This window comes from Primulina eburnea, unplaced genomic scaffold (genome assembly GCF_022965805.1).
Source record: "Primulina eburnea isolate SZY01 unplaced genomic scaffold, ASM2296580v1 ctg739_ERROPOS11973397, whole genome shotgun sequence".
Taxonomy (NCBI): domain Eukaryota; kingdom Viridiplantae; phylum Streptophyta; class Magnoliopsida; order Lamiales; family Gesneriaceae; genus Primulina; species Primulina eburnea.
The window spans coordinates 3,778,209-3,804,145 of NW_027331510.1; the positions used below are offsets into that span (position 1 = coordinate 3,778,209).

General features: G+C 33.7%; 3 protein-coding genes and 1 pseudogene across 4 annotated transcripts; 3 read left to right on the top strand and 1 right to left on the bottom strand.

The window, feature by feature from the left end:
- Positions 1–2,576: 2,576 nt before the first annotated feature.
- On the top strand, positions 2,577–9,431 carry LOC140821754 (phospholipid-transporting ATPase 1-like). The gene is given in 9 exon segments (XM_073182345.1): positions 2,577–3,536; positions 3,538–5,032; positions 5,149–5,452; positions 6,105–6,804; positions 6,904–7,027; positions 7,114–7,333; positions 8,029–8,487; positions 8,965–9,180; positions 9,269–9,431. Coding segments are annotated over 9 exon segments (3,600 nt in total). The 5' UTR covers positions 2,577–3,506; the 3' UTR covers positions 9,321–9,431.
- Positions 9,432–10,975: 1,544 nt separating this feature from the next.
- Positions 10,976–15,750, top strand: LOC140821797 (protein RBL-like). The gene is made up of 6 exons (XM_073182399.1): positions 10,976–11,351; positions 11,454–11,552; positions 12,462–13,549; positions 13,638–13,899; positions 14,651–14,775; positions 15,353–15,750. The coding sequence occupies exons 1-6, from the start codon at positions 11,333–11,335 to the stop codon at positions 15,365–15,367; spliced, it is 1,608 nt and encodes a 535-aa protein (XP_073038500.1). The 5' UTR covers positions 10,976–11,332; the 3' UTR covers positions 15,368–15,750.
- A 2,247-nt stretch (positions 15,751–17,997) lies between these two features.
- Positions 17,998–21,192, bottom strand: LOC140821802 (uncharacterized). Of its 2 annotated transcripts, none has more exons than XM_073182407.1 (2): positions 21,000–21,192; positions 17,998–20,408 (listed from the first exon to the last, which is right to left on the bottom strand). In XM_073182407.1, exon 2 carries the CDS (start codon positions 20,382–20,384, stop codon positions 18,159–18,161), a length of 2,226 nt encoding a protein of 741 aa, XP_073038508.1. In that variant the 5' UTR covers positions 20,385–20,408; positions 21,000–21,192; the 3' UTR covers positions 17,998–18,158. The 2 variants fall into 2 exon arrangements, with proteins under 2 accessions (XP_073038508.1, XP_073038506.1); XM_073182405.1 differs by having other exon boundaries at positions 17,998–20,412.
- Positions 21,193–22,760: 1,568 nt separating this feature from the next.
- On the top strand, positions 22,761–25,642 carry LOC140822236 (probable myosin-binding protein 6; annotated as a pseudogene).
- Positions 25,643–25,937: the final 295 nt, after the last annotated feature.

The following is a 25,937-nucleotide window of genomic DNA, read 5'->3' on the forward strand; positions in this document are numbered from 1 at the left end:
GGGATAGAAAGACTTTGGTTGACCTGGATGTCAACTCTGATACAAATATGTTTAATTCGTTTGTATAATTATCAGTTTTTTTTTAAAAAAAAAAATCAAATCCCTCATTGGTACATTTTTTTTAATCATCTCTAATTCAATTCTATGATTTTAATATAATAATTCCCACAATTCTATAGTATCAAGTCTAAAAAAGTATGGTCGGATAGTTAATAGCTAGCATTAGAAACTGGATAGTTTAGGTTGTATTCGTTCGTAGCACATCCTAACGTGTTTGGTGTAAATGTTTAATAATAATACAAGTCAAATACTTGGAAAATTGCGGAATACTTGACCAAAATATGGTCTCCATTGCTTGGCAAGTTTCTTCCGAAGCTTCGCAGGTTTGTTTTTTCCAATCAATGGCTTGTATCTAATACAACAATTTCTTTCCTTGTTGAAGTTACAGGCGAGGCGGCATCATCCCGTATACATCTAACGCAATTGACACTTATTTTCGTTGAATATTATTTTTTATACTTGATAGACGAGATAATTATTAAATATATAGATTGATTAATGTAAAAAATCAAAAAAAATATATATTGGTAGATCCATAAATAATATAGTTGGTTTTTGTTTTAGAATTTTTAATCCAATTTCTTAGCCATGAAGAGTGTTTGTTATTTATGGTAAAAGGGAAATAACAAAGTGCTATCGTGATCCATCTGCTTTTATAATTATTTGAGAATCCGCGTTTGTTATTTTTCAGTGTGCATTGAATAAACTCATGATTAGCGCAACCGCTTACAAATCACACTAGTTAAGTGAACTACATAGGTGTAATAAGTTCATACGATAAGATAAGCGGCTGCGCTAATCATGAGTTTATTCAATGCACACTGAAAAATAACAAACGCAAATTCTCAAATAATTATAAAAAACAGATGGATCACGATAGCACTTGGGTGTACTAAGTTCATACGATAAGATATTGGTAGAGATAATTAAATTCCTGATTATTGATCAAGTGTTCATTTATTCTATCTTATTCAGGTCTCATAAACTATTTTATGTAGATATGAAGCATGTTTATTGGAAGAACTATGTATGAATACAATTGTAAACCAATCAAATTCGTCTCAAAAAAGAAAGATAATTTTTTAAGTTTATTTATTAATATTTATATGATTTATTATTCGTAATCTAAAAAAAAAAATTGTAAATTATAATTATTCAGGTTGCTATAAGTTGACTAATCGACATTCAATTAATAAGTTTTTTCTCCCCAGAGAACGTTCCGATGAATGATAGCCGTTGCATGATTGTTCCTCCAGAAAATCAAACTGTTGAATTAAAATTAATCTTTATTTTTATCCTAACAACAACAATAATAATATCATTATTTTTGTTAATGAAATTTAGATATAATATCTCCATTTCTTAATTCGAAAGAATGATTGCGAGAAAAAAAAAACTTTTATTAGTAACAATTAATGGATATTAAAGTGTTTATTATTAATTCCAAATATTTTTAAATTGATTGATTTCAAAACTAGTTATTAATTCGCATGTAATCTCATATGATTTCAAATTTATGAGATGGATATCATACATGAAAAAATATTATTTTTATATAAAAATAAAATAATTTTCACTGTAAATATGGATCAGATCGACTTGTTTCACGAATATAAATCTGTGAGACCGTATCATGACAGACATACTCATATATATACATAATCAAACATATATTTCCTTTCTCCCACATGTAAAAGTAATTAAATAATCAATCAGTTAATTATTTATGAGGAATTAGAATAATCAGAATCATCTTTATTATACCAATTTTAATGGTCGAGTTTAGATACTTTGAATCATTGGATTATCCAGTTTATGTATTTTGTATAAATTTATAATGTAAGATTATTTTATATTAAATTAAATAATTATATTGTTGTTACTTCAATCTAAAGACCTCATTCACGACGACAACATCGAAAATTTTGAAATCCATGCACATTTTATTTTATTAATTAAAAAATAAGTATTTTTTATTTTAATTAATAATATGTGTATGAATTAATTATTGTGATGACACACTAATAACCCATAAATTAAATATATATTTAATCAACTGAGAAAGATTTATGTATTTTTTGTTTATCTTTTTAATCAATTTAATTTTATTTATTCAATAGATAATAAAATTCCCAAATTTTTTTCTTATAAGTTGAAATATTAAATTCTTAACTTCTCTCAAATCTAAAATTCAAGATTTTCACCTGCCATCCAGAAGCATTTCATTTACAACCTAACAGAGATGGAACAATCACTACTCTACAAATATTTTGCAGTCTACATATTTAAGAGTATTAAAGCGTATAGAATGGATATATACACAGACGAAATGTATGTATATGTGTGTGTATGTGTGTATATATATGGAACGTGCTTCTTCTGGAGATTCGCACAAATGTCAAAGCAGGACAACTACACGTAGGACAAGAGTCCAACAACGTTGTCCAAATTTACTATGATTATTACAAAACTGCTAGTATAATAATATTATTGAATGCCATTTTTCCCATTTCAAGAATGATCAATCGTTAATATGAACTCAACAGAAAGTCATAATTCCATATTGGCTTGTGGCCACCCCGTTATGACTCTTCTCTTCTCGTTTCCCTCCCTTGCCCAGTTCGCCGCCCCCTCTTGCAAGAATTGCTACTGTTTGAGGAATTTGAACTTTGAATTTTCTTTCCTTTTTTTTCCTTCTTACATATATATATCACCAAAACATTGACGACGCATCACTTTCAAATTGCATCAAACCAAATTATAGGCAATCCCGGAAGTCGAATTCTGCTCTTTTTCTTCTTCTCTACACCGTGGCTTTATTCGTTGTTGTACATCCTCAGAGTTGGTTCTTGTGTGCCGAACTTGGTTAATATTAGAGCTCAGCTAGCCATACATAATATTCAGTTGAGTATTTTATATTTGGGTACTCTTTATTGTCCTGTTTCTTTGGGTCAACAAGATCTTTTTGTGATATTTTCGAGTTTTGGTTGTGGAATTCAGTGAATCATAGGATATTTCCCTCTGGGTATGTGAAAAGTGAAGCTTTCTTGGCTTTGGTCGAGGTGTTCTTTTTCTTCTTATTCTAAGTTGGAAGCTTTGTAATTTATTCCGTGCGGGTTTGGTTGGAATCACCATATTTCTGTCATAGAGTTTGCCATTTTCGGGTGTTTTGGTGGATATCGTCATCTAGGATTTCCAGAATTTCGAGTTTGGTGGTTTTTGTTTGTATTTTTTTTTACTTTTTAGGGGGTCATAATTTGAGTTTTTTGCGTATAAATTTTACATCTTTTATTTGTGTGATACTGAAGGGGTACTTTAATCTTTGGATCATGGTGTTGAAATAAGGCTCTTTAATGATTTAAACCTCAGAAACAAAGACCTTCCTTGTTTCTTGTTTTTTTCTTATATTTGAAACCAATTCTGCCAACCCCTAAACTTATTCTAAGATGGATTCAAAATCTCAGATTGAAATAAACTGAGTATTCTCTCCAAGCTTCTGATTTTTTACGAAATTTGTCTTCTCGGCGAAGTATATCTTCTATTCAGCCAAAGGCATCCGGTGGGCGCTCTGTCAAGGATCTGAACTCCGGTGAGCTAGAAACGAAGCCCGTGAGACACGGGTCAAGAGGTGATTCTGAAGGGCTAAGCACCTCTTATAAAGAGATCAATGATGAGGATTCAAGATTCATCTATATAAATAATCCTGAGAAAACAAATGAGAAGTTTAAATTTGCGGGGAACTCGATCAGGACAGGAAAATATTCTATCATAACTTTCTTGCCCCGGAATTTGTTTGAGCAATTCCATAGAGTTGCTTACATGTACTTTCTTGTGATTGCAATTCTCAATCAGCTTCCCCAGCTGGCCGTTTTTGGTAGGGAAGCTTCGATTCTGCCATTAGCGTTTGTGCTGTTAGTGACAGCAGTCAAGGATGCGTACGAGGATTTTAGGCGACACCGATCAGACAAGATTGAGAATAATCGACTGGCCTTGGTGCATGCAAATGGACAGTACGAGCAGAAAAAATGGAAGGATATACGGACAGGTGAGATAATTAAGGTATCAGGGAATGGAAGTATTCCTTGTGACATGGTACTGCTCTCTACAAGTGAAGCTACTGGAGTTGCTTACATATGGACTACCAACTTAGACGGGGAGTCAAATTTGAAAACCCGGTATGCTAAGCAAGAAACACAGATGAAAAGACTTGGGGAGGGGAAGTTTGACGGGTTGATCAAGTGTGAAAAACCAAACAGGAATATATATGGCTTCCAAGCAAACATGGATATTGATGGAAAACGTATATCACTTGGGCCATCGAATATAGTTCTACGGGGATGCGAGTTGAAGAATACGGATTGGGTACTTGGAGTTGCAGTTTACGCTGGCAAAGAGACTAAAGCGATGCTAAACAACTCCGGAGCTCCATCCAAGAGAAGTAGTCTCGAGACACGGATGAACCGCGAAATAATATACCTTTCGATTTTTCTTGTTACTCTGTGCACCATAGTGTGTATTTGTCACGGTGTTTGGTTGATAAACCACAAAGATGAGTTGGTTCTAATGCAATTTTATAGGAAAAAGGACTATTCGGAACCTGAAGTCAAGAATTATAAATATTATGGTTGGGGCATGGAGATATTCTTTGTGTTTCTCATGTCAGTTATTGTATTCCAAATCATGATTCCTATATCCTTGTACATATCCATGGAGCTTGTCCGTGTTGGTCAGGCTTATTTTATGATAGGAGACAATAGGATGCTTGACGAATCATCAAATTCAAGATTTCAGTGTAGGGCTTTGAATATCAATGAAGATTTGGGACAGATAAAATATGTTTTCTCTGACAAAACTGGCACGCTCACAGAGAATAAGATGGAATTTCAGTGTGCCAGCATTGGGGGAGTAGACCATAGCAATGGGAATGCCCATGGCGAAGGCAAAGATGAGAGTGTTGGATATTCGGTTCAAGGTATTATAACTGCAATATCATTTTTCTTTTTATTCCACAAGAAGGTTCTTGATCATAATAATGCCATTTATATGTCATGCTAACCCATTACCTGTTCGGTTTTTGTTTGGTTTCAGTGGAAGGGATATTTTTGAAGCCAAAGATGAGGGTAAAAATTGATCCAGAACTCCTCAAAGTATCAAAAAGTAAACACACAGAAGAGGGCAGGCATGTTCATGACTTTTTTGTGGCATTGGCGGCTTGTAACACCATTGTGCCTCTAACGATGGAGACGTCTCATCCTTCAGTTAAGTTCATTGAATACCAAGGGGAGTCTCCAGATGAACAGGCATTAGTCTATGCCGCTGCATCTTATGGGTTTATGCTTATTGAAAGAACTTCTGGGCACATAGTTATCGACATTCATGGGGAAAGGCAAAGGTACCTCAAAGTAACCTTCTTATGCATTAGTTTTTTTTATAACTGCTCTTATCGATACTAGTTGCTTCACTTAATTTGATCCCCTTAATTTACAATGGGAGAACCGTCCGTCATACTGTCTTTAGAAATTATATGGGATATATATGCATTATTTATGCTACAATAGCCCTCATCAGGAAGTTTCTTAATAGAAAGTAATTTACTATGGAGGTTCTAATTGCTACCTTTAAGTACCTTAGTTCTTGAATCTTGATAGACTTTTGCTATAATACAATAAATATATATCTGCTCTTGTACTCGTCTCCTATTCCCCTTGGAATACCATATTTCTTAATAAAGGTTTAGTATTTAATCTTTTCAATTTGAGAGATTTTTTCAGATAAATTGTGTTTCATCTTTCGCTTACTTCTCGATTTTCTTTTATCGCTCGTGGCTGTTTTTTACTACTGATCTGTTGCAGAGAACTTCATCCAGTATCACAGATCTAATTTGTTTGGTTTTATAGTTACGGCTTTTTCTTAAAACTTTTTTGTCTGATTTTCTTTTGCATTATTATTATTATTATTATTATTATTATTATTATTATTATATTATTTTGAACATTTGAAGCAGAGACATCGATCATCTGAATTCTGATCAATTGTTGCCACAGGTTCAATGTCTTGGGGATGCATGAGTTTGACAGTGATCGGAAGAGGATGTCTGTAATATTAGGATTTCCCGATCAGACAGTAAAGGTGCTGGTAAAAGGTGCTGATACATCCATGTTCAGCATCATAGATAAATCTTTGAACTCGGACATGATAAAATCTACTGAAGCTCATTTGCACTCGTACTCCTCGAAGGGCTTGAGAACACTTGTTATCGGAACACGGGATTTAAGTTCATCCGAATTCGAACAATGGCATTCATCTTACGAGTTGGCAAGCACTGCCTTGATTGGGAGGGCAGCTTTACTTCGTAAAGTTGCCAACAATATTGAAAACCATCTTAGCATACTAGGTGCATCAGGGATCGAAGACAAATTGCAGCAAGGTGTGCCAGAAGCTATCGAGTCTTTAAGAACGGCTGGTATCAAGGTGTGGGTTTTGACTGGAGACAAGCAAGAAACAGCAATTTCTATTGGGTACTCTTCTAAGCTCTTGACGGGTAATATGACTCAGATAGTGATTAACAATAATTCAAAAGACTCGTGTAGAAAGAGCTTGGAAGATGCCTTATTAATGTGTAAAAAGCTCGAAATCGGTTCTGACGCCAAACAAAGGGGTTCTGGAGCTGGAGGAAGTCAACTTGCTTTAATAATTGATGGAACGAGCCTTGTGTATGTTCTGGATACTGAACTTGAAAAACAGGTATGCAGAGGCTACATTGTCAAACCCCCCTCCCTCCCTCCCTCTCAGCGATGTTATGCCACCAAAGTTCTTAAATTATTTATTTTGATTTGTTTGCAGCTTTTTGAATTATCGAGCAAATGTACTGTGGTTTTATGTTGTCGGGTGGCTCCATTGCAAAAGGCTGGAATTGTTGCCTTAATAAAAAACAGAACTGATGACATGACCCTTGCCATTGGTGACGGTGAGCATCATTATACTTGGTATAACGTGTTATGTCAATTTTCTGAGTTTTCAGATGAATATTAATAATTTCTCTGCTTTTTTTAGGTGCAAATGACGTTTCAATGATCCAAATGGCAGATGTGGGAATTGGGATAAGCGGGCAGGAGGGTCGGCAAGCAGTCATGGCATCAGATTTTGCAATGGGTCAGTTCAGATTTCTGGTCCCATTGTTACTGGTACATGGACATTGGAATTATCAGCGGATGAGCTACATGATACTGTACAATTTCTACAGGAATGCTGCATTTGTTCTTGTCTTATTCTGGTAAGTATGATTTGCTTGGTTGAAGTTTCTTAAATTTCCTACACATTCTGTGTTGTAAAGATCAAAGAGAATGATTATATTTGTTTTAACACAACATCCATGATCTTGATTCTTGATTTTTACCGAGCTTGAATTGTCAAAGCAGTAGCAGTACTTAAGTTTATATTGCATTAGTCAATTAAATTTTTTCACTTTTTCTTCTCATCTGATATTAAACTAAATATATTTTTTAACCGATTCTTTATATTATTGTTCTTTTAATTTGTAATGCAAGTTTGGTGATTGGTGTTTTGTCTTTTTTACATCATAAACATTAGTAACATGCTATCTATAGTTGTGATGCTCATGCTGTTGCTTGTTTTTGTTTCTGTTTTGACATTTAATTGAGAAAATTAGCTCAATCATTAGATTATTAAAAATCATGAGGTCAAATACATGGATACAGTTGAATCGTGTATTGAAACTATTAGGATAAAAGTAGACACATTTAAGTCTGTAAAAAATCATAGTTAGGATTTGGTGCAACTCTGTTCCTAGCTTGCAACATAAAGGCGGCAGCTTGATATTTGCTACTCGTTCAGTCACATATTATAATACCTTATTCTAACTTGCCTTGTTTGGCAGTGAGCACACTCACGGCCTTACACCTCATGTAGTTAAAAAAAACTGACCCATACACCCCGTATTTCTCCCAGGTATGTGCTCTTCACAGGTTTCGCATTGACCACTGCCATAACTGATTGGAGCAGTATGTTATATTCGATAATATACACAGCTTTGCCCACAATAGTTGTGGGAATTCTTGACAAGGATTTAAGTAGAACGACTCTGTTGAAGTATCCTCAACTTTACGGGGCTGGACAAAGACGAGAAAGCTACAACGGAAAATTATTCTGGGTAACAATGTTGGACACTTTGTGGCAAAGCATAGCTGCCTTCTTCGTGCCTCTGCTCGCTTATTGGAAAAGCGACGTGGACGTTTCAAGCATAGGAGATCTTTGGACTCTTGCCATTGTTATTATGGTTAATATACATTTAGCCATGGACGTCATTCGGTGGTATTGGATAACTCATGCAACCATTTGGGGATCCATAGCCGCTACTTTTATTTGTGTCCTTATTATCGATGCCCTGCCGTTCCTTCCTGGCTACTGGTAAGACTTCTCCACTTGATTTCATTAGCATTATGCATTCCATCTTTTGATATTTTTTCATCATAAATATTAGATATCCGCATGAACTGATGTTCTCATTATGTTTCGCATTTGTGGTTTGATTAAATCCGTTTTAAAGTAGATTCGTACATGTCAATTGCATTTGAGGTTGGTCTTATGACTACTACTTATAGCTTGTTTGAATAAATAAGGTGGTATTATTTTTATTTTTTTTCGAAAAAGTTCATCAAAGATTTATTTTTTTAAGCTAAATATTTATGTATCTAACTGGCTAGCCGGCCTTTTATAAGTGCTTGGAAAAAAAACTTGTTTAATATTTTAGGCATAATGGTTTAAAATCGCTTCTTAAGGTGTACCAAACAATTTTTCCTTTAGTCTTAGATGTCTTTGTAATTTTTGCCTGGAAAATTGCAGTTGAAGCTTAACTTTTGTTGTCATTTGTCAATGCTTTTGCAGGGCCTTCTTGACCATTGCCAACACTAAATTGTTTTGGACATGCTTGGGTGGGATCGCGATGGGAGCATTGCTGCCTCGTTTCGTTGTTAAAATATTCGTTCAGCGTTACAGGCCTGATGACATTCAAATTGCTAGAGAAGCCGAAAAAGTTGAAATTTCAAGGGAGTCGCATCTTGCACAACTGGAGATGAACCCGATTTTTGCTCCGTCAACTAGGTAGATATCACATTCACCAATTCTTTTTTTTTTGTTCATTCGCTTTGTTTCTGTAAAGTTTATCCAATTCTTTAGGCCACTGCAGAAGTTTTCTCCGGCTTGCCGTATCTTGTTTATTTGCTATACTCGAAAGAGGATAGAAATAGTAGTAGCTTACATTGTCTTGCTATAGAGGATGTCATTGTACATTTGTTGATGTTTAATGCACATAAACATACAGTCTTTTGTTATGATATTTTACATATCAGCGAGACTACGAATTTGGTTTTTTCATGTCATTATTATTTGTAATTGTTAAGATTGGAATTTGGACCTAACTCAACCTCAAAAGCTAGCTCAAGGGAGAAGGATTGTCCAAGTTCATATGTACAACTCCAATGTTATTTATCCAGCCGATATGAGACAATTAACAGTAACGTGTTTGCTTCAGTTCCCTGCTTTTATATGGACACTTATTTGTAACTTCTAAAATGACATCAAACATTCAATTTTGGTACTAAATAAAAAAGTCAAGATCATTTGTTCAATTCTCAGTCGAACAAACATTTAATTGTCGATTATCAGTTGCTTCCATGATATACTAATTCCAGTGCATATTAATCTTGAAGAATATATCTATTCCTCCTGGCACCAAAAGCAAGTCTCTGTTTAGCAAATGAAACGAGAAAAAAGTTATATTTTGATTCAAAACTCGAATAAACCAATTGATATAATTTATTCCAGAAACTTAAATCTATAATGACACGCACGATAATTGTGAATTATATAAGTATTTATATTTTTTTCAATCCATTAAATTAAATAAATAAAAATTAAAATAATTATTTTAAAAAAACTATATTAAATTTGCGACAACATAATTTTAAAGGAAAAAATGTTAATATATTTACGAAAAATTACTCAAAATAGAAAAAATAATTAAACAATTTATAAATACAAAAAAAAATTAAACTTTTTGTGTAACATACTTATAAAAAAATAGAAATCAATAATCTAATTAAATTGTTTGTCAATATATTTACGAAAAAAATACTCAAAGTAGAAAAAAAATTAATTTATCTAAATTAGTTTAAGTAAGTCTCTTGTGAGACAGTCTCACATATCTATATTCATAGGACGAGTCAAATTGATCCATATCTTGAGTAAAAATAATAATTTTAACATAAAACAATATTTTTTTCATGAATTGATCTGATTCAAGACCCGACTCTGAAACTGATTCATGATATGTTTTCATAAGAATTTTATGAATTAATTTTAATATTTAGTAAAATAAAAATGTATAAAAGATAATGTATGTTTATAATAATATTTTAAAAGTATATTTTAAAAAGTGAAGTGTAAATATCACTCCATTAATAAAATCATATCATTTAATTTACTTTTGATTACAATATTGAGTTTTGTACTATTTTTATACATTCATTTCTTCATACTCTCTAAAATATTAAATAAATTATAAAATTGTTTTCACTTTTCAGTTAAAAAAAACCTCATCATAAATTTTTTATATATTGACTATTCATACATCAATATAGTTATTATTGTTATTATTATATTTAAATAAAATTTTAGTATAAATATTTTATTCATATAATAAATATTTTTTAAACATATTTATCTATTTTTAAAAATTTTGACAAATAAATATATTTTTAATTTTTATTTATAAATAACAGTTCATTTAATCAATATATATTATTATCTTTTTTTTAATATAATTTCAAATAATAATTGCTATTTTTAATATTCATCACGATGACGATGATAGCGAAAAAGATGATAGTTTATATAAAGCGGAGTGTTGTAGAAACCTAGCGGCATCCCTTTGAAAGCCTACCTCGCGTTCCCGCTTCCCAGAGTCCCGAAGTCGAAACCCTTTTCACTGAACCCTCGCCGGCGGCGACACCACCGCCGTTTAATCAATACACTGTCAAACATCCTCCAATTATACTACATTAATACGCACAACCTTCTTGTTTTATGCTATTTTTTCCGGCCAACTTCCGTTAAAATCCCTGTCGGTTCCGTTGTTAATCCAGTTTCCCCACCTTTTATTTTATGTTTTCGTCGTCAAATTTTGTATCACTCAGTATTTTCTATTTTTATTTTATTGAATCTTTATTGATGCACTTTTGAGACGTAGTGCACGATGAACGCGTCAATTATTGGTAATTTTTTTCAGATACTAAAAATTTCATGTCTTAGACTTTTATTTAGCCGATTTTCGCTTTATTTTTTATGTTACTTTGTTCTTATGCATTTTTTTATAGACCCTTTACAGGGTGATTTTCCAGAAGTGATAGAGGAGTATCTGGAGCACGGGGTTATGAAATGTATTGCCTTCAATCGCCGGGGAACCCTTCTGGCTGGTATGATTTTCTATTGTTTGGTTTCTCGTTGTTCACTTTTTATTAATTGGTACTTTTTTTATATTGATTAATTATTTATTATTATTTTTGTTTCTTTGACAATGTTACTGAGTAACATAAAAGGTCATTACAGGTTTTGAACTTTGTACAATTGGACCGTGGCATTTAGCTGAAAATACCATGGTTGTCATATTTTGTGTATATGCGTACGTGTTTGTGTATAATGCCTTGTCCTTGTATATATTTTGTGTCAGAGTTATAATCTCATTTATGTTTTTGGCATAGCTATTAAAATGTTGATGATGACCTTAGACCATTCTGATGTACTTCATTGTCAATCCTTGTTTTTATGAAAAATAGGACTATCTTGAGAAATTTAAGATGGTAAGTAGATTTAACAGAAACTTACTTGTTTGCAGTTGTTCAATAGAGGCATTATCTGATCTAATTGTAGGGCTGTGTGTGTTGAATTTTATCGAGCCCCAAGACTGAGTTTTGGATTTCCAGTGAGCTCTTTATTCAAGTTGAAAGTGGGTTTGACAAAATTTCACTCTGTGAAGTTGGTGTTGCTTTGATTTTGTTGAATTATGGCATGCTCCTTCAACATCAGTATCTTAAAAACGAAGGCACAGCGTCACAATATAAGTGGTAAAATGGCTATGACACTGTTCTGCTGTTGATCCACCTCCTCTGTACGTTTTAGTAAAAGATTACATCATATAACTTTTTGAGCTTGAAAATAGCTAGATTGTCTAGTTATTACAGTCTTTTATGTTCACGTAATAAGTAATAACCTTACCATCCATCATTAGACTTTGTTTTTGTGAGATACAACTTTCTGTTCCTTGCATGCTTCTACCACCATATTTATCGGGTTCCCTGTTTGATATGTCCAATTTCTTCCACCAGCTGGGTGCTCTGATGGAAGTTGTGTTATATGGGATTTTGAAACCAGAGGTATTGCCAAAGAACTCAGGGACAAGGATTGTGTTGCTGCCATAACAAGTGTTTGTTGGTCAAAACATGGACACCGCATACTGGTATCGGCTGCTGATAAATCATTGACTCTTTGGGATGTTGTCCAAGGGGAGAAAATAGCTAGAACGACTCTGCAACAAACACCACTTCAAGCTCGTTTACATCCTGGTTCCTCTACTCCATATATTTGCTTAGCTTGTCCTCTGTCATCTGCCCCTATGATTGTTGACTTGAATACTGCAAGCACAACTGTGCTTCCTGTTTCATCATCTGATACAGGAAATGAAATAGCCCCTTTATCACGCAACAAATTTTCAGATGGATCCTCTCCTTTTACGCCTACGGCTGCATGTTTTAACAAATACGGTGATTTGGTTTATGTGGGCAATTCTAAAGGGGAGATACTAATTATTGATCATAAGAGTAACCAAATACGTGGCGTTGTTCCTATTCCAGGTGGTTCTGTGATAAAGAATATTGTATTTAGCATGAATGGGCAGTATCTTCTCACAAATTCAAACGATAGGACTATCAGAGTCTATGAAAATCTTTTACCTGTGAAAGTTGAGCTTAAAGCTCTTGATGAAACCATTTGTAAAACAGATGAGCAAGATGAGGTTGAAAAGTTGAAAGCTGTCGGATCAAGTTGTTTATCTCTCTCTCGTGAATTTCAGGATTCAATCACCAAAGTGCACTGGAAAGCACCATGTTTTAGCGGCGACGGTGAGTGGGTGATTGGAGGTTCTGCTAGCAAAGGAGAGCATAAGATCTATACGTGGGACAGGGCTGGCCATCTTGTAAAAATCCTTGAAGGTCCCAAGGAAGCATTAATTGATTTAGCATGGCATCCTGTGCACCCTATTGTTGTTTCTGTCTCCTTGACTGGATTGGTTTATATCTGGGCCAAGGATTATACTGAGAATTGGAGTGCGTTTGCTCCAGATTTTAAAGAGCTTGAGGAAAATGAGGAGTATGTAGAAAGGGAAGATGAGTTTGATTTGGTGCCCGAAACTGAAAAGGTGATCAGATTTATTTTGGACAAGACTGTCTTGTAACGTTTTTATTATTATTTATTTATCACATCACTTGTGTGAAATGTGCTTGCAGGTGAAAAATTCAGATATCAATGAAGATGATGAAATTGATATCGTGACAGTTGAGAGAGATCCTGCTTTTAGTGATTCGGATATGTCACAGGATGAGATATGCTATTTACCTCCTGACCCATCTCCAGATGTTACTGAGCAGCAGGATATCCGTGTTTTAAGTACTTTAAAGCTGGGGGAGATCGACCAGTCCACATCTCCTTTGTCAGAGGACATGGAACAGAATGGTCATTTAACAAACCATGAATCTAGTCCACTTAATGGTAACATCCATAAATTTAGTGATTTTTTTTCAGGTTTCATCAGTAATTTCCACTTACTACTTGCACATCTATTTTATTAACTGAATTCCTAGTGACTGAACATTTATCCCGCTTAGGGAATATGTTTATGTCATTTGAACACCATGTGGGGGTAAAATGTCTTGTTGTTTCACATTTAACTACTGTTGGTCATGTTGGGAGGTAAAAAATTGATTACACTTAATAGTGAAAATATGTCAGTTTTGGAAAAAACTCTTTTGCCTGTTTTCGTTTTTGGTACTGTTTGCACTTAAATTTATCTGAACTTGAGAACTGTTAACCTAAGTATCGTTGTTTTCAAAACTATGACAGGTATGGCAGACAATTCGCAAAAAAAGGGGTGTTAGAAACTGTTTCGCAAACATACAAATGGACCCTTAAATTTTGTATTAGCTTGGTTCATACTGTAATGATACTTTATGGTGCAATAAGTTCCTGGTAGATGTATCTCTTGATACCGACTTATCATTTAAAAGGCTTTGATATGATGGTGTCATGGTTTGATAAGTCTTGAATATATCCATTTAGCTCATAAAGGATTTGAACTGTAAAGTTGAGTTGGGGGAGCCTTTAATTGATGATATTTATGACTTTATTTGACATTTTACATAAGCATTATTCAAGTGCTATTATCTTTCAACATCATGTGCATATAGCAAATCATCAACTTCTATTAATTTTCTCTATTGAAGTGGTGTCAATTATACTGCAGAGGAATTGGGAGGAGCATCTTTTAAAAGAAAGAGGAAACCCTCGGAAAAGGTCTTGGGATTTCAGGCCGAGAATGTTAGGAAGCCATCTTCAAAGATGAAAGCAGCAAGCCAATTACTGGAATCTGTAAGATCACCTGCTGTAGTACAGTTACTTAAGCACCGTGGGAATGCAATTAATATCTGCATGGCCACATGCATTCAAATGTTTTTATCAAATCTCGTTGTTTCATGTACTGTTACGAAAACTAGGAAGCCAAAATTTCCGTCTGCTGCAGCTAGTTTAAATGAATGATAAGCATGTCCTTGGTTAAAAAAAAGTTCCTAATTTGAAGTATTTTCATGTGATGTGTTAGTTTGGGGTTAATCTGGGGCCAACCTTTGATTTTATGTGACACTAATCTTAATAGTCTTTTATAGATGGAGAATTTGGAATTAAAAAGAGTTGTTAAAAATTGCTGATACTGTACACGCTGACAAAATGCCTTTAAAAGATGTATACAGCTTTTATTTTTTTAACTTTTTCTTGCAAATTCTTGCCTAATGAAAAGCATGAGGGGAAAATATTTTTGTAGTCGTGGACCTGAAAGATTTCAAACATAAATAGCAAAAGGATACTCTTTCCTTCTTAATCATTTTAAGATTTTTGTTTTTTATCAATGCTTTTAATCAATGTGAGACTGCTGATACTTTGACACCAACAGGGTAATGTATCATGACTGGGGACTTGTGAAGACAATCTGGAAGCAACAAGTAATTGATGATAAACCAGAGGCTTCTGCAAGCAATCAGATTCATTTTACCTAGTGCATTGTCATTTCTTGTCTGCAATATTGTACAGAATAGGTTGATTGCAACATTTTAGATAATTCAAGTTAAAGGAAGTGAAGATTGGAGTTTGTCTGAAGATTACTCGAAAACTGTTTCCAGTGCAATGAAATGAATGTTTATATATATTGATTTATAACAGAATACATTTCTTTTTTTTAATGTTTTAGATCAGATGTGTTACTGACTAAAGGATATTATCGACTCATCGCGGATGGATGAATAGCCGGTGTATGCCAGTGGATTATATGAGAAAGTTCTCTTGTTCTGTTTTTCCGGATATCAGTATATGTTTATTCTGTTCTTTATTTTCATGGTGATGGAAACTTTCCCTTTTATTCTTCATTTTTAAGGTTCTGGATATTGTTAGAGCGATCTTGTTTTCCATCTGATTTCAGTTTAGGCTGCTGTCTTATTTTTTGTTTAATTATCAAAGAAGATGAGAGTCTTCTTGTATAATCAAATTTGCTGTAAAAGACACGTTTATTTGAATTTCATTCCTTTTCCACTATTATGACACATTTGATTATTTGTGTAACTACGGTGATCTTCCGGTGTCAATTTTTTGGTTGATGCTATAGATTTCTGTTTCGTGCCTCAGATATTCTTTATTACAAATGGTATTATGTAGGTGGAGTCGTGTCTGTATCAGTTGCTGATAAAATGCTTTTATGAGGTATTCCGGTATTCAATATCTTTATAAATTTTGGTTCCGGCACAATTACTCCTTGAGATTGTATATGCTTTAGGTTGTTTTATGATGACATCCTTAGCCTGACATATAAATATATAATATAGCATACCTGGCATTGATTGTGAGAATCTGATTTGCTCATCCGTTCTAATAAATGCATATCGGGCTTTACGGTCAAGGACAGTATCTATCCATGTCTAGATTTTCCTTATACTCGAGTTGTATACTTGAAGTTGTTTACATACTTGTACATCTCTAAGTTTCTAATTTTTAGCTTTTTCTGATGTAAATTTGTTCGTGACATAAGCACTGAGCGCAACAATAACTAGCACAGCTGCCCCCATATTCACCAGCAATTGCCTTTCCTTGTTGAGTTCAGTGAGTGTTTTCACTTTCTTCTTGTAGTTCCCCATATTGAAAGCACTGTAATCACCTTCCCTTTAACCAATAGTTTGTTTTCCTTTTGATTCTGTGTCTTTGGATCCTCATCTTTGTCAACTTTCTTTTTCTCCACTTTCTCGACCTGAGGTAATTCTTTTCTCTCTGCTCCAAGTTCTTCCTTTCCTTGTCCATTGTGTTTGTTGGTATGATTGCTTGTTGCCTATTTGATGGTGCATGGTTTCTTTTTTACTTTATTTTCTTTCTATTTATTTTTAAATTAATTAATTAATAAAAAAATATGATCAGTATAAGATATATATATTTATAAGATTAATCTTATAGACTAACTATTAAAAAATTGGAGAACTATGAAATTTTGAACAAGATAATAAACTTCATTTTCATTCGATTTATTTTAAATTTTATTAATTAATTAATAAAAAATGAGAAATCAACAAAAAAATGGATTGTAAATTTCATTTAAAAAAATGGAGTTAAATTTTATATTTCTTTAATTTATTTTCTAATATGTTAATAAATGGAGGAAAAAAAACAAAGATACATATATTTATTATTATTATTATTTAATGAAGATATATACATATATATATATATATATATATATATATTCATAATTCAACAGCATATATTTATGATAGTGTGTGTGTGTATATATATATATATATATAAATATATATATTTATTTATTTTAAAAATTCAATAACTAATGGGACAGCATATATTTATGATAGTGTGTGTGTGTATATATATATATATATATATATAAATATATATATTTATTTATTTTAAAATTCAATAACTAATGGGAAAAAAAAAAGAAATCAAGAAAATAAAGCATAATGTAAATTTCATTTTAAAAATAGAGATTAAATTTACTTTCTTCAAATCATATATTTATAATAGCATAGTTTAATAATATAGATATAGATTTTTTATTATTATTTAATGTAGATAAGATCATACATAAAATGGAGGCTAAATTTCTTTTTTCTTCAATGTATTTGTAAATTTAATTCTAAAAAAATGGAAGTTGAATTTCAGTTTTGTTCAGTTTATTTTATAATTCATTAATAGATGAAAAAATAAACAAACAAATATATATTTATTATACTGTTTAATAAAAATACATACATGTAAATTTACAATTCAAAGTTATTATTATTTATTCAATTTTCTTCAATTTATTTTGGAATTCATTATTAGATGAAAAAAGAAAATACATGTATTTATTATTATTATTTAATTAACATAACGACACATACATAAATTCACAATTGAAATTCGTTTACTTTAGAATCTATTAATGCATGCAAAATCTAACAAAGAGATGCATTTATCACAATCCAAAGTTGCTGTAATTTAATAAAGATAAGTACATACATATAAATTTACGAATCAAACTTATTATATTTACGAAGATAAAGATACATAATAGATATATTATACATAAGAGAATCGAGCAAACTAAGTAATAAGTCGACTAGTAAGAAAAAAGTAATGACAAGGTATAAGAAAATTCCTGCACAGATAAGCTACTTGGCCTAAATTTATTGTATAAATTTGAAGAATCTAACCAAGAAAAGCACTCATATTGGCGCAGCACATGTCGTCCTGAAGTGTCCGGTTTGATTGCAGCGACTACAATGTACGACCCTCTTCACACGGCCACGATCTTCGGCTCTGACTCGCTTCTTCCTTGGGCGGCCAGGTGGACGTAAAGATTTAGGTGGATTGATAATAACGTTGTTCGGGTTATTATACACAACAATATCAGTAGCTTTATGGGCATTAGGATCTCCTTCGGATACCTCCTTCCAAAGTGTTTTATCCGGGATGGGGTGTATGGTTTGTGAGTATGTTTTCCGATAAGTGGCAACGGTGAAACTGCTCTCAGTAAATCGATGGACGTTCTGTCTGCACGAAAGTAAGGCTGCAACGGCGTGCGCACATGGTAAACCATAGAGTTGCCATCCCCGGCAAAGACAGCAACGGTTCCGGATATCGACAATATTTGTTCCCTCGTGAGATATTACCTCAAACTCTGCTTCATTTGCTCGGAGAACCTGGTAAGTTCGAGCGCGTTCAAGGGCCTCTGCGACTCGTCTCTCAGCTGTAGGAACAAGAATGGAAGTCCACTGCATACTAGCCTCTCGACGTTCATTGAACCAAGTCATGAGCTGCCTCCGAATACATTCCATCATCTGAATTATAGGAAGACCCGAGGCTTCTAAAATCCAAGTGTTTAGCGATTCCACTATATTAGCTGTCAAATGTCCAAATCTTGTTCCCTCAAAATATGCGGTAGCCCATAGACGAGGGGGAATTCGACGTATCCAGTAGGCAGCATCTTGGGATATCTCTTCAATCTCTAGTATTTTGGTGTCAAATTCATTAACAGTCAGAACATGAGCAGTTTCCCATAAAAGGTTAACCAGCATAGTATTGTTAAACTCTTTGCGGAAGCTTTCACTTAAATGGCGCATGCAAAAGCCATGGAAAGCAGTCGGGAAATTTGCTTCCACTCCATCTACGATGCCCTTCTGCCTATCTGATAATATCGTAAGCCTTGGCATGTTTTCTGTATTGACCTCGAGCAAGCTATGAAGTTCAGATAGAAACCACATCCAGTTATCATCATTTTCCTCATCAACAACACCAAAGGCTAGAGGAAAAAGGCCACCGTCCCCATCAAAACCAGTAGCAAGAAGCAAAGTACCAAGGTATTTGCTCTTCAAGAATGTTCTGTCCAGCCCAAGAAGAGGACGACAAGCATTTAGGAAGCCATAGATAGATGCTTGGAATGAGATAAATAGGCGCTGAAAGCAATTGTCAGCTGGATTTGTATAAACAGATGCAATACTTCCAGGGTTCGTCCGTTTCACTTGCTCACAGTACTGTGGAAGGAGCCGATAGCCTTCTTCAAAGGATCCACGCATGGCAGTCATAATCCTCTCCTTTCCACGCCAAGCTTGTTTGTATGATAAAGTAATACCGTGAACTCTGTGAATCTCTTCCAAGATCTCTTTCGGCTTGCAATTGGGATTTTCTCGAAGGCGTTGCTCCACAGAATTGGCAACCCACTGGACTGAAGCCTGCTGATGCCCCAGATGGCTGATTCCTCCACACGTATGGTTATCATTAATGGTCCTAATTGTGAAAGTTGGTACACCAGGAAGTTTCGCAGCATGAATGCGCCAAGGGCAGCTCTCACTGGCACATTTGGCAGTGAATCGAGTTTTATCTGATTTAATGGTCTGCACTTCAAAGTGCAGAGCTATAGCTGTGTCCCTCAATGCCCTGCGACAGGCTTTAACATCGGCAAATTCTTGCCCCACCACAAGTTCGTGGTAAGGACTAAGAGCGAGACTTCGTTGCTGAAGGACAGCAGAGGGAGTAACTACTAAAGCATTCTGGTGAACACTCATTTCATGCAACGATTCAATGCAAATGTCCTCGTGCTGGAGTACCGCCAAATCCATATTCTCGTCAAGTTCTTGGTGATCAGATATAGCCAACTCATTGTTCTCGGGGATAACTAGTTCGATATTCTCTCCATGTAAATGCACCTCCTGAACTTCGTGTTCGGGTTTCTCTTCCATTGCTAACCCGTTCACCTGCTCATATTCGTGCTCATCAACGCCCTCAGATAAGATGCTCTGCCCCAAACCATCCTCATGCTCAGGAGTATGTCCCATCCCCAACCCACGGATCCGAGCAATGCCTGTGTCATTATTAGGGCCCAGCATAACCTGCTGGTTCTGACCAAGGGTTCCATTATGATTCTGTCCAAGCAGCAATTCCTGGTTCGTCATTTTCTATCTGTCAAGGGATGATACCTTCCTTCAAAATATTACATATTTAACATCTTTAAGTTAATTTAGCCAGAAAATAATGGAAAAAAATTCCGACCAGAGTCATACTTCTGTCTGCTAATCTAACATGAAAATATCCACTCATTCTCAACAATACACGAATCACCTGATTCTTAAATTTTTCTACTTTCCGGATATGCTAAACAGTACAGAATCATATTTGTTCCACAAACATAAAATAATTTTGAAACGAAGCAGCAGCATAACAAGCTTATATATATCATTCCAATACAGTAAAGCGTCAAATAGCAAAGAAAAGAACATGCTCCCAGGATTTCACCAAGATAGACAAGGGAGAAAAGGATCGAAACCCACCCAAGAAAAAAAAAACAAAATTGAAACAGTATCCTAATAAAAATACCCAAAAAAAAAACAAATTTTTTGCAAGTTTTAAATCTTGAACCGAGAGTAGACCAAACCAAGATTCAAAACACTATTAGCTACAAGAATCTTGGGGAAAAAACACAAACCGATCAACCCCAAATAATCTAAACTCGAAACCCAGCAAGAATCAGATTATGCTTTAAAAAATTAATTAAATCATTAGAGGGATACCTGATAAGTAACTAGAATTTGAAAGTGGCGGGTAAAAAAGGGCATAGCAAAGAAGGAGAAAATTGGGAAAAACGAGAGAACAAGGGCAGAAAGGGGGCGGGGCGCTGGAAGGAGGGTTGAGATGGGAATTCCAGGCGCTCCGAAGCTGTGAGAGATGGGTATTTAGGTCAAAACTTGTAGGGGATATGCTATTCTTCTTTTTCCCCATTTTTTGTACTTACCATAATACCCCCTTTTCTAATTTTCTTTTTTCTTTCTTTTTTTCCTTTTCATTTTATTTTTGTAAAGAGTATCAAATTCTAGTTCTGCCAATTGGTAATAATAAGATGATATTTCAATATTATGCATAATTTTGAAATCATGTTGGACCATAATATTAATTTCATTTCATTTTTGTTCTAGTTTTTGGGTTGTGATGATCGAATTCGATCCGTTTGTATAAATTTACTGAATAATTATAAATTTTGGAGTTTCTTATATGAGTAGTTCTCTTGTGAGAAGGTCTCACGAATCTTTATTGATGAGACGAATCAACCATACCGATATTCAAAATAACTCTAAACATAAAAAATAATATTTTTTCATTAATAACTCAAATAAGAGATATGTCTCATAAAATACGATTTGTGAGATCGTCTCACACAAATCTTTGCCACAGTTTATCATATTATGAGACTCGCCAACTACAATTGCATAAGTAGTAGCTACATTGTATAGAGAATTTGTACATGTAAAGATGAGAATTCATTTGTAAAACATCCAAAAATTTCATCTTTGCATGATATTTTATAAATTGCAGGAAATTAAAATTATTTTGTATGGATAAAAAAGATACTCACAAATACATTTTGATATTATACTTACATTCTATCAAATCATCTATATTAATTTATATTTGTTTTTCTACAATAATTAATTCATTAATCATACTTTATAAAATAATAATCACTCGTGTTTGCAGTTGACAGCTTGACAAAATAAATAAATCATGACCAAAATCCGCCGCCCAAAATCTAAAAATTTAATAAAAGTTTGGTCGCATGTATTATTATAAGAAGAAAAATAATAATAAAATTTGGATAATTCTATGTTACATCCAAAAAAAAAAATTGTTTGATCGAGATGTTCGTACGTATATTTTAATTATTATTTTTAAAGTGATATGTTTGCGTAAACATATAATTAAAAAAAGAAGAGACGGAGAATTGAATTGATCTTCAATATTATAAATCTAACAAAGGAAGAGACTTTTTTAAGATGAGTGTCAATAAGACGTTTATCTGGGTAATATTTTTGATATAAAAATTATTTTTTTCTCATGAGTCATATCGTTGTCTCAGTTTCATATAAATTTTTCTCTTTAAGAATCATTATAGTTAATCAACATTATGAAATATAGAGAATTCTGTTTTAGCTATTACTCCAAAGCATGTACGTATTTTTTAAATCATATATTTTTTTATGAGATCATTTTATATGTCAATTTTGCGAGATATTTGTCATATGAAAATTTATTTTTTATCTTGAAATATTAATTTTCACTTCAGATATGAAGTGATTCGACATATCTACTTTTATTTAACTACACACTTTATCCCATGAATATAATTTTAAAATATATAAAAATTATTTAGCTATACCAATTATATATATAAAGTATATTTCTTACTTTTCAAAATATTTTAGTAAAAACTAGCCATATAATACAAATTAAACATTCTACTGTTAACATTTTCATACAATCGTATTCATCATTCATGGGTCAATGTCTGCTTTCTTTTCCAACTTGATTTCCGTTTTCAATATAATAATCACATTTCAACCAATCCCATCTCTGAAAACTGCGCGTACACCTCATAGTACATGTAACTATTTGTAAATCTTTATCGGTTCTTGACTTTCTTCGTTTCTTTGTTTGAACCCAGTCCATTTTTTGTGGAAACTGTCCACTTTATTTGGGTTCTGCTGATTTTGAGGTTTGATTCCGCCTGATTTATTGACATTTATCGTAGTTTTTAGTTGTTTTACAAATTGCAGATTTCCGAGTTGAGTTCTTGAATGAATCATACTAACGAAACAAAGTAATTTGATTTTAAATGGGTCGTTTTCTGGGTTCTGTTTGCATTTGATTCTGCGTTATTTGTGGCAGACTTTTGCAGAAGTGATGGTTATGGGTTATGAAATTTTTTCTGTTTTCAGAAAATGCGTTTGATGTGAAAAACAGCTTTGAAATCTAAATACCTGAGCATGTATGCCTGTGTTTTTGTCTAATTTAAGGTTGTCACTGACTTATATTTAAAATTTTAATTTTTATTAATAAAGCGTCTCTTTGGCGATTTATATATTTTCTATAAACAGGATGTATGCTGCCTTGAACCTCAAATTTTAACTCACATCTTTATGTTTTTCAATCTTTCCAGTTTGGAATTTGAAGCTGTTAATCATCAGCGTCATTTTGGAAAAATGGGATTCTTTTTTTATAGGAGATACTGGTCAAAATGGAGACGAGGCATACTCAGAAAGTCGAAAATGAACAGAAAGTTTCCCTCAGTATCGCCTCAGCCTTAGTTTCAGCATTGCATGAATGGCTGCTGATTTTTATGCTTTTTATTGATGCCATTTTCTCCTACTTGGTCACAACTTTCGCTCGTTACTTCCGACTCCAAATCCCGTGTTAGCTATGCTCAAGACTTGATCATATACTGGGAAAGGAGAGGTCTGGCTTTGTTTGGGACTTAATGTGCAACAAGCACAAGTTAAAGGTCTCTTCTTTAGTTTTTTGTAAACTCCATAATAACCTTGTAGATGTTCATGGGACGTGTGAAAGTTGTTCCTTTTCATCTGCTGAAACCAAGAATGAGCCAAATGCTGAAACATATAAATTGTTGGTAAGGAAATTAAGGAATGATCCTCAACATGGACTCAATGATGAATATAATATTGGTTCTTGTAATACGAGGACATGTAGTTGTTGTAATGAACTAAGGAGTCTTGTGCCACTGTTTTTCCGTACCAAATCAACTGATTCTGAGAAATCTGAATCATCGAAGCTACACCTATTGAGGAACCATGATGCGGGTTCTTGGTCACATGTAGAATATGCAAAAGTCAAGGGTACGTCTGACACTGAATCGGAAATTCAAATATCAGACCATGGAACTTGTAGTGCTTTTATTCATGAAATTGACATGCCAGAACAGGATTCAGCAGCTGTTTATGCCCTACCAGAACCACAAATTACAACAGTCACTGTCTGTCCAGCTTTGGAGAAATCAATGGAGTCAGATGGTGCTTTCAGTTCCGGTTGTAATGTCAAATCCAAGGTGCCTCTTGGGCTTGGATGGGAGGAACTTAATTGGCATGACAAAAATGATGTTAATACACCTTCTGATCTCAGTTTTTTCCTCTGGTGCTCTGTCTAGCACATCTTTCGGAACATGATGCTTGGGATTTAGAAAATCGAATGAGATTGTTGCCATTAGTTTTAACTTTTGGTACAGTAGTAGACGTTTCATCTTCTAGGTAGTCAAAAGAATTATGTCCGATGATCTCTAACATAACCTATGTTTTATTCCTTCAGATTATACAAGAACCTCTATCTTGGAGCAAGATACTATGGTTGAACCTGGAGAAACTTCTAAGACGGGAAACAACTCCTTGGACAGAACGGATTTGCTGAGAGAAAAATATGTGGAACATGGAGAAAAGTCAGTGATTAGAAGTGATCCCATTGCAGCAAATGAAACTCAAATGGATCCAAGACCTGGTACAACTGATACAAGTTTGCAAATGGCTGATTCTTTAGAACTCGTTGATACTTATACATAAGCCATTGGGGCTAGGATCGGTTGAAACGACAGGTTGTGCATGACAAGAAAATAATGGGTTCTTTGTATAAAGAGTTGGAGGAAGAGAGAAACACTTCCTCGATTGCTGCTAATCAAGCCATGGCCATGATTACGAGGTTGCAAGAGGAGAAGGCATCGATCCATATGGAGGCTTCACAGTGTTTAAGACTGATGGAAGAACAAGCTGAGTATGAGAAGCATATTCAGTTTCTCGAGGAGGAGCTTGAACAGTTAAAAATGGCACATCAAATAACTTTTTCAAGAAAAGTCCTATACGAGATGTCCAGAAACAAGAAACTGAAAAATATTATATTCTTAAATCTTTGAATAAACTTGAGGAAAAACTATTTATCTTGTCAAAAAATGAAGTTCCACTGGATGCGAACAATGGCGCTTTCGAAGAGCTCGATGACAAGAGGTGTACTCAAGAACCAGTTGGAATAGGAAGAAAGAATGATCTCTTAGAAAACACTTTGATGAATGGAGATTCTGATTTCGAATATTTTCGGTATGAACTTTCTGCTATCAGAAAACGATCGGAAGAGCTTTGATGTAGAGACATTGTTGTGCGAGTGTTGAATGAACTCAGAGGACAGGCTCAGAATAGAACAAGAAACAAAAACTTTTGACATGGGAAATTGCTTTACTTGTTAATACTATTAAAAGCACTTCTTTAGCATATATATCTTAGTTTACATGTGCATGGATTTTACACTTCTTAAGCTTTATATCATTTCGGGTTTGAATCAGATTTTAAAAATTCGAGGACTATGTAAATATGGAGTTACAAAGATCTCGTATTGTTGATATATCGTCGAACATTATATTATCGAGTTTATATATCGATAAGGTCTTGTTTTTTCATACTCCTATCTTATAAAACAAAGGGAATATATTTCATATTTGAATGTGTTTAGGTTTTCTGGTAACATGTCCAATTTTCAGAATGCTGTATTATATTTTAGAAGTAATATTCATAGTGAGAAAAATCTCTTTCAGAATGATATTCCAAATCTACCGTACGAAAATATATTCATTTATTTTTTGAAAAGAACATTAATTGAATTTTTACAAGTCAAAGTCAGTGGAG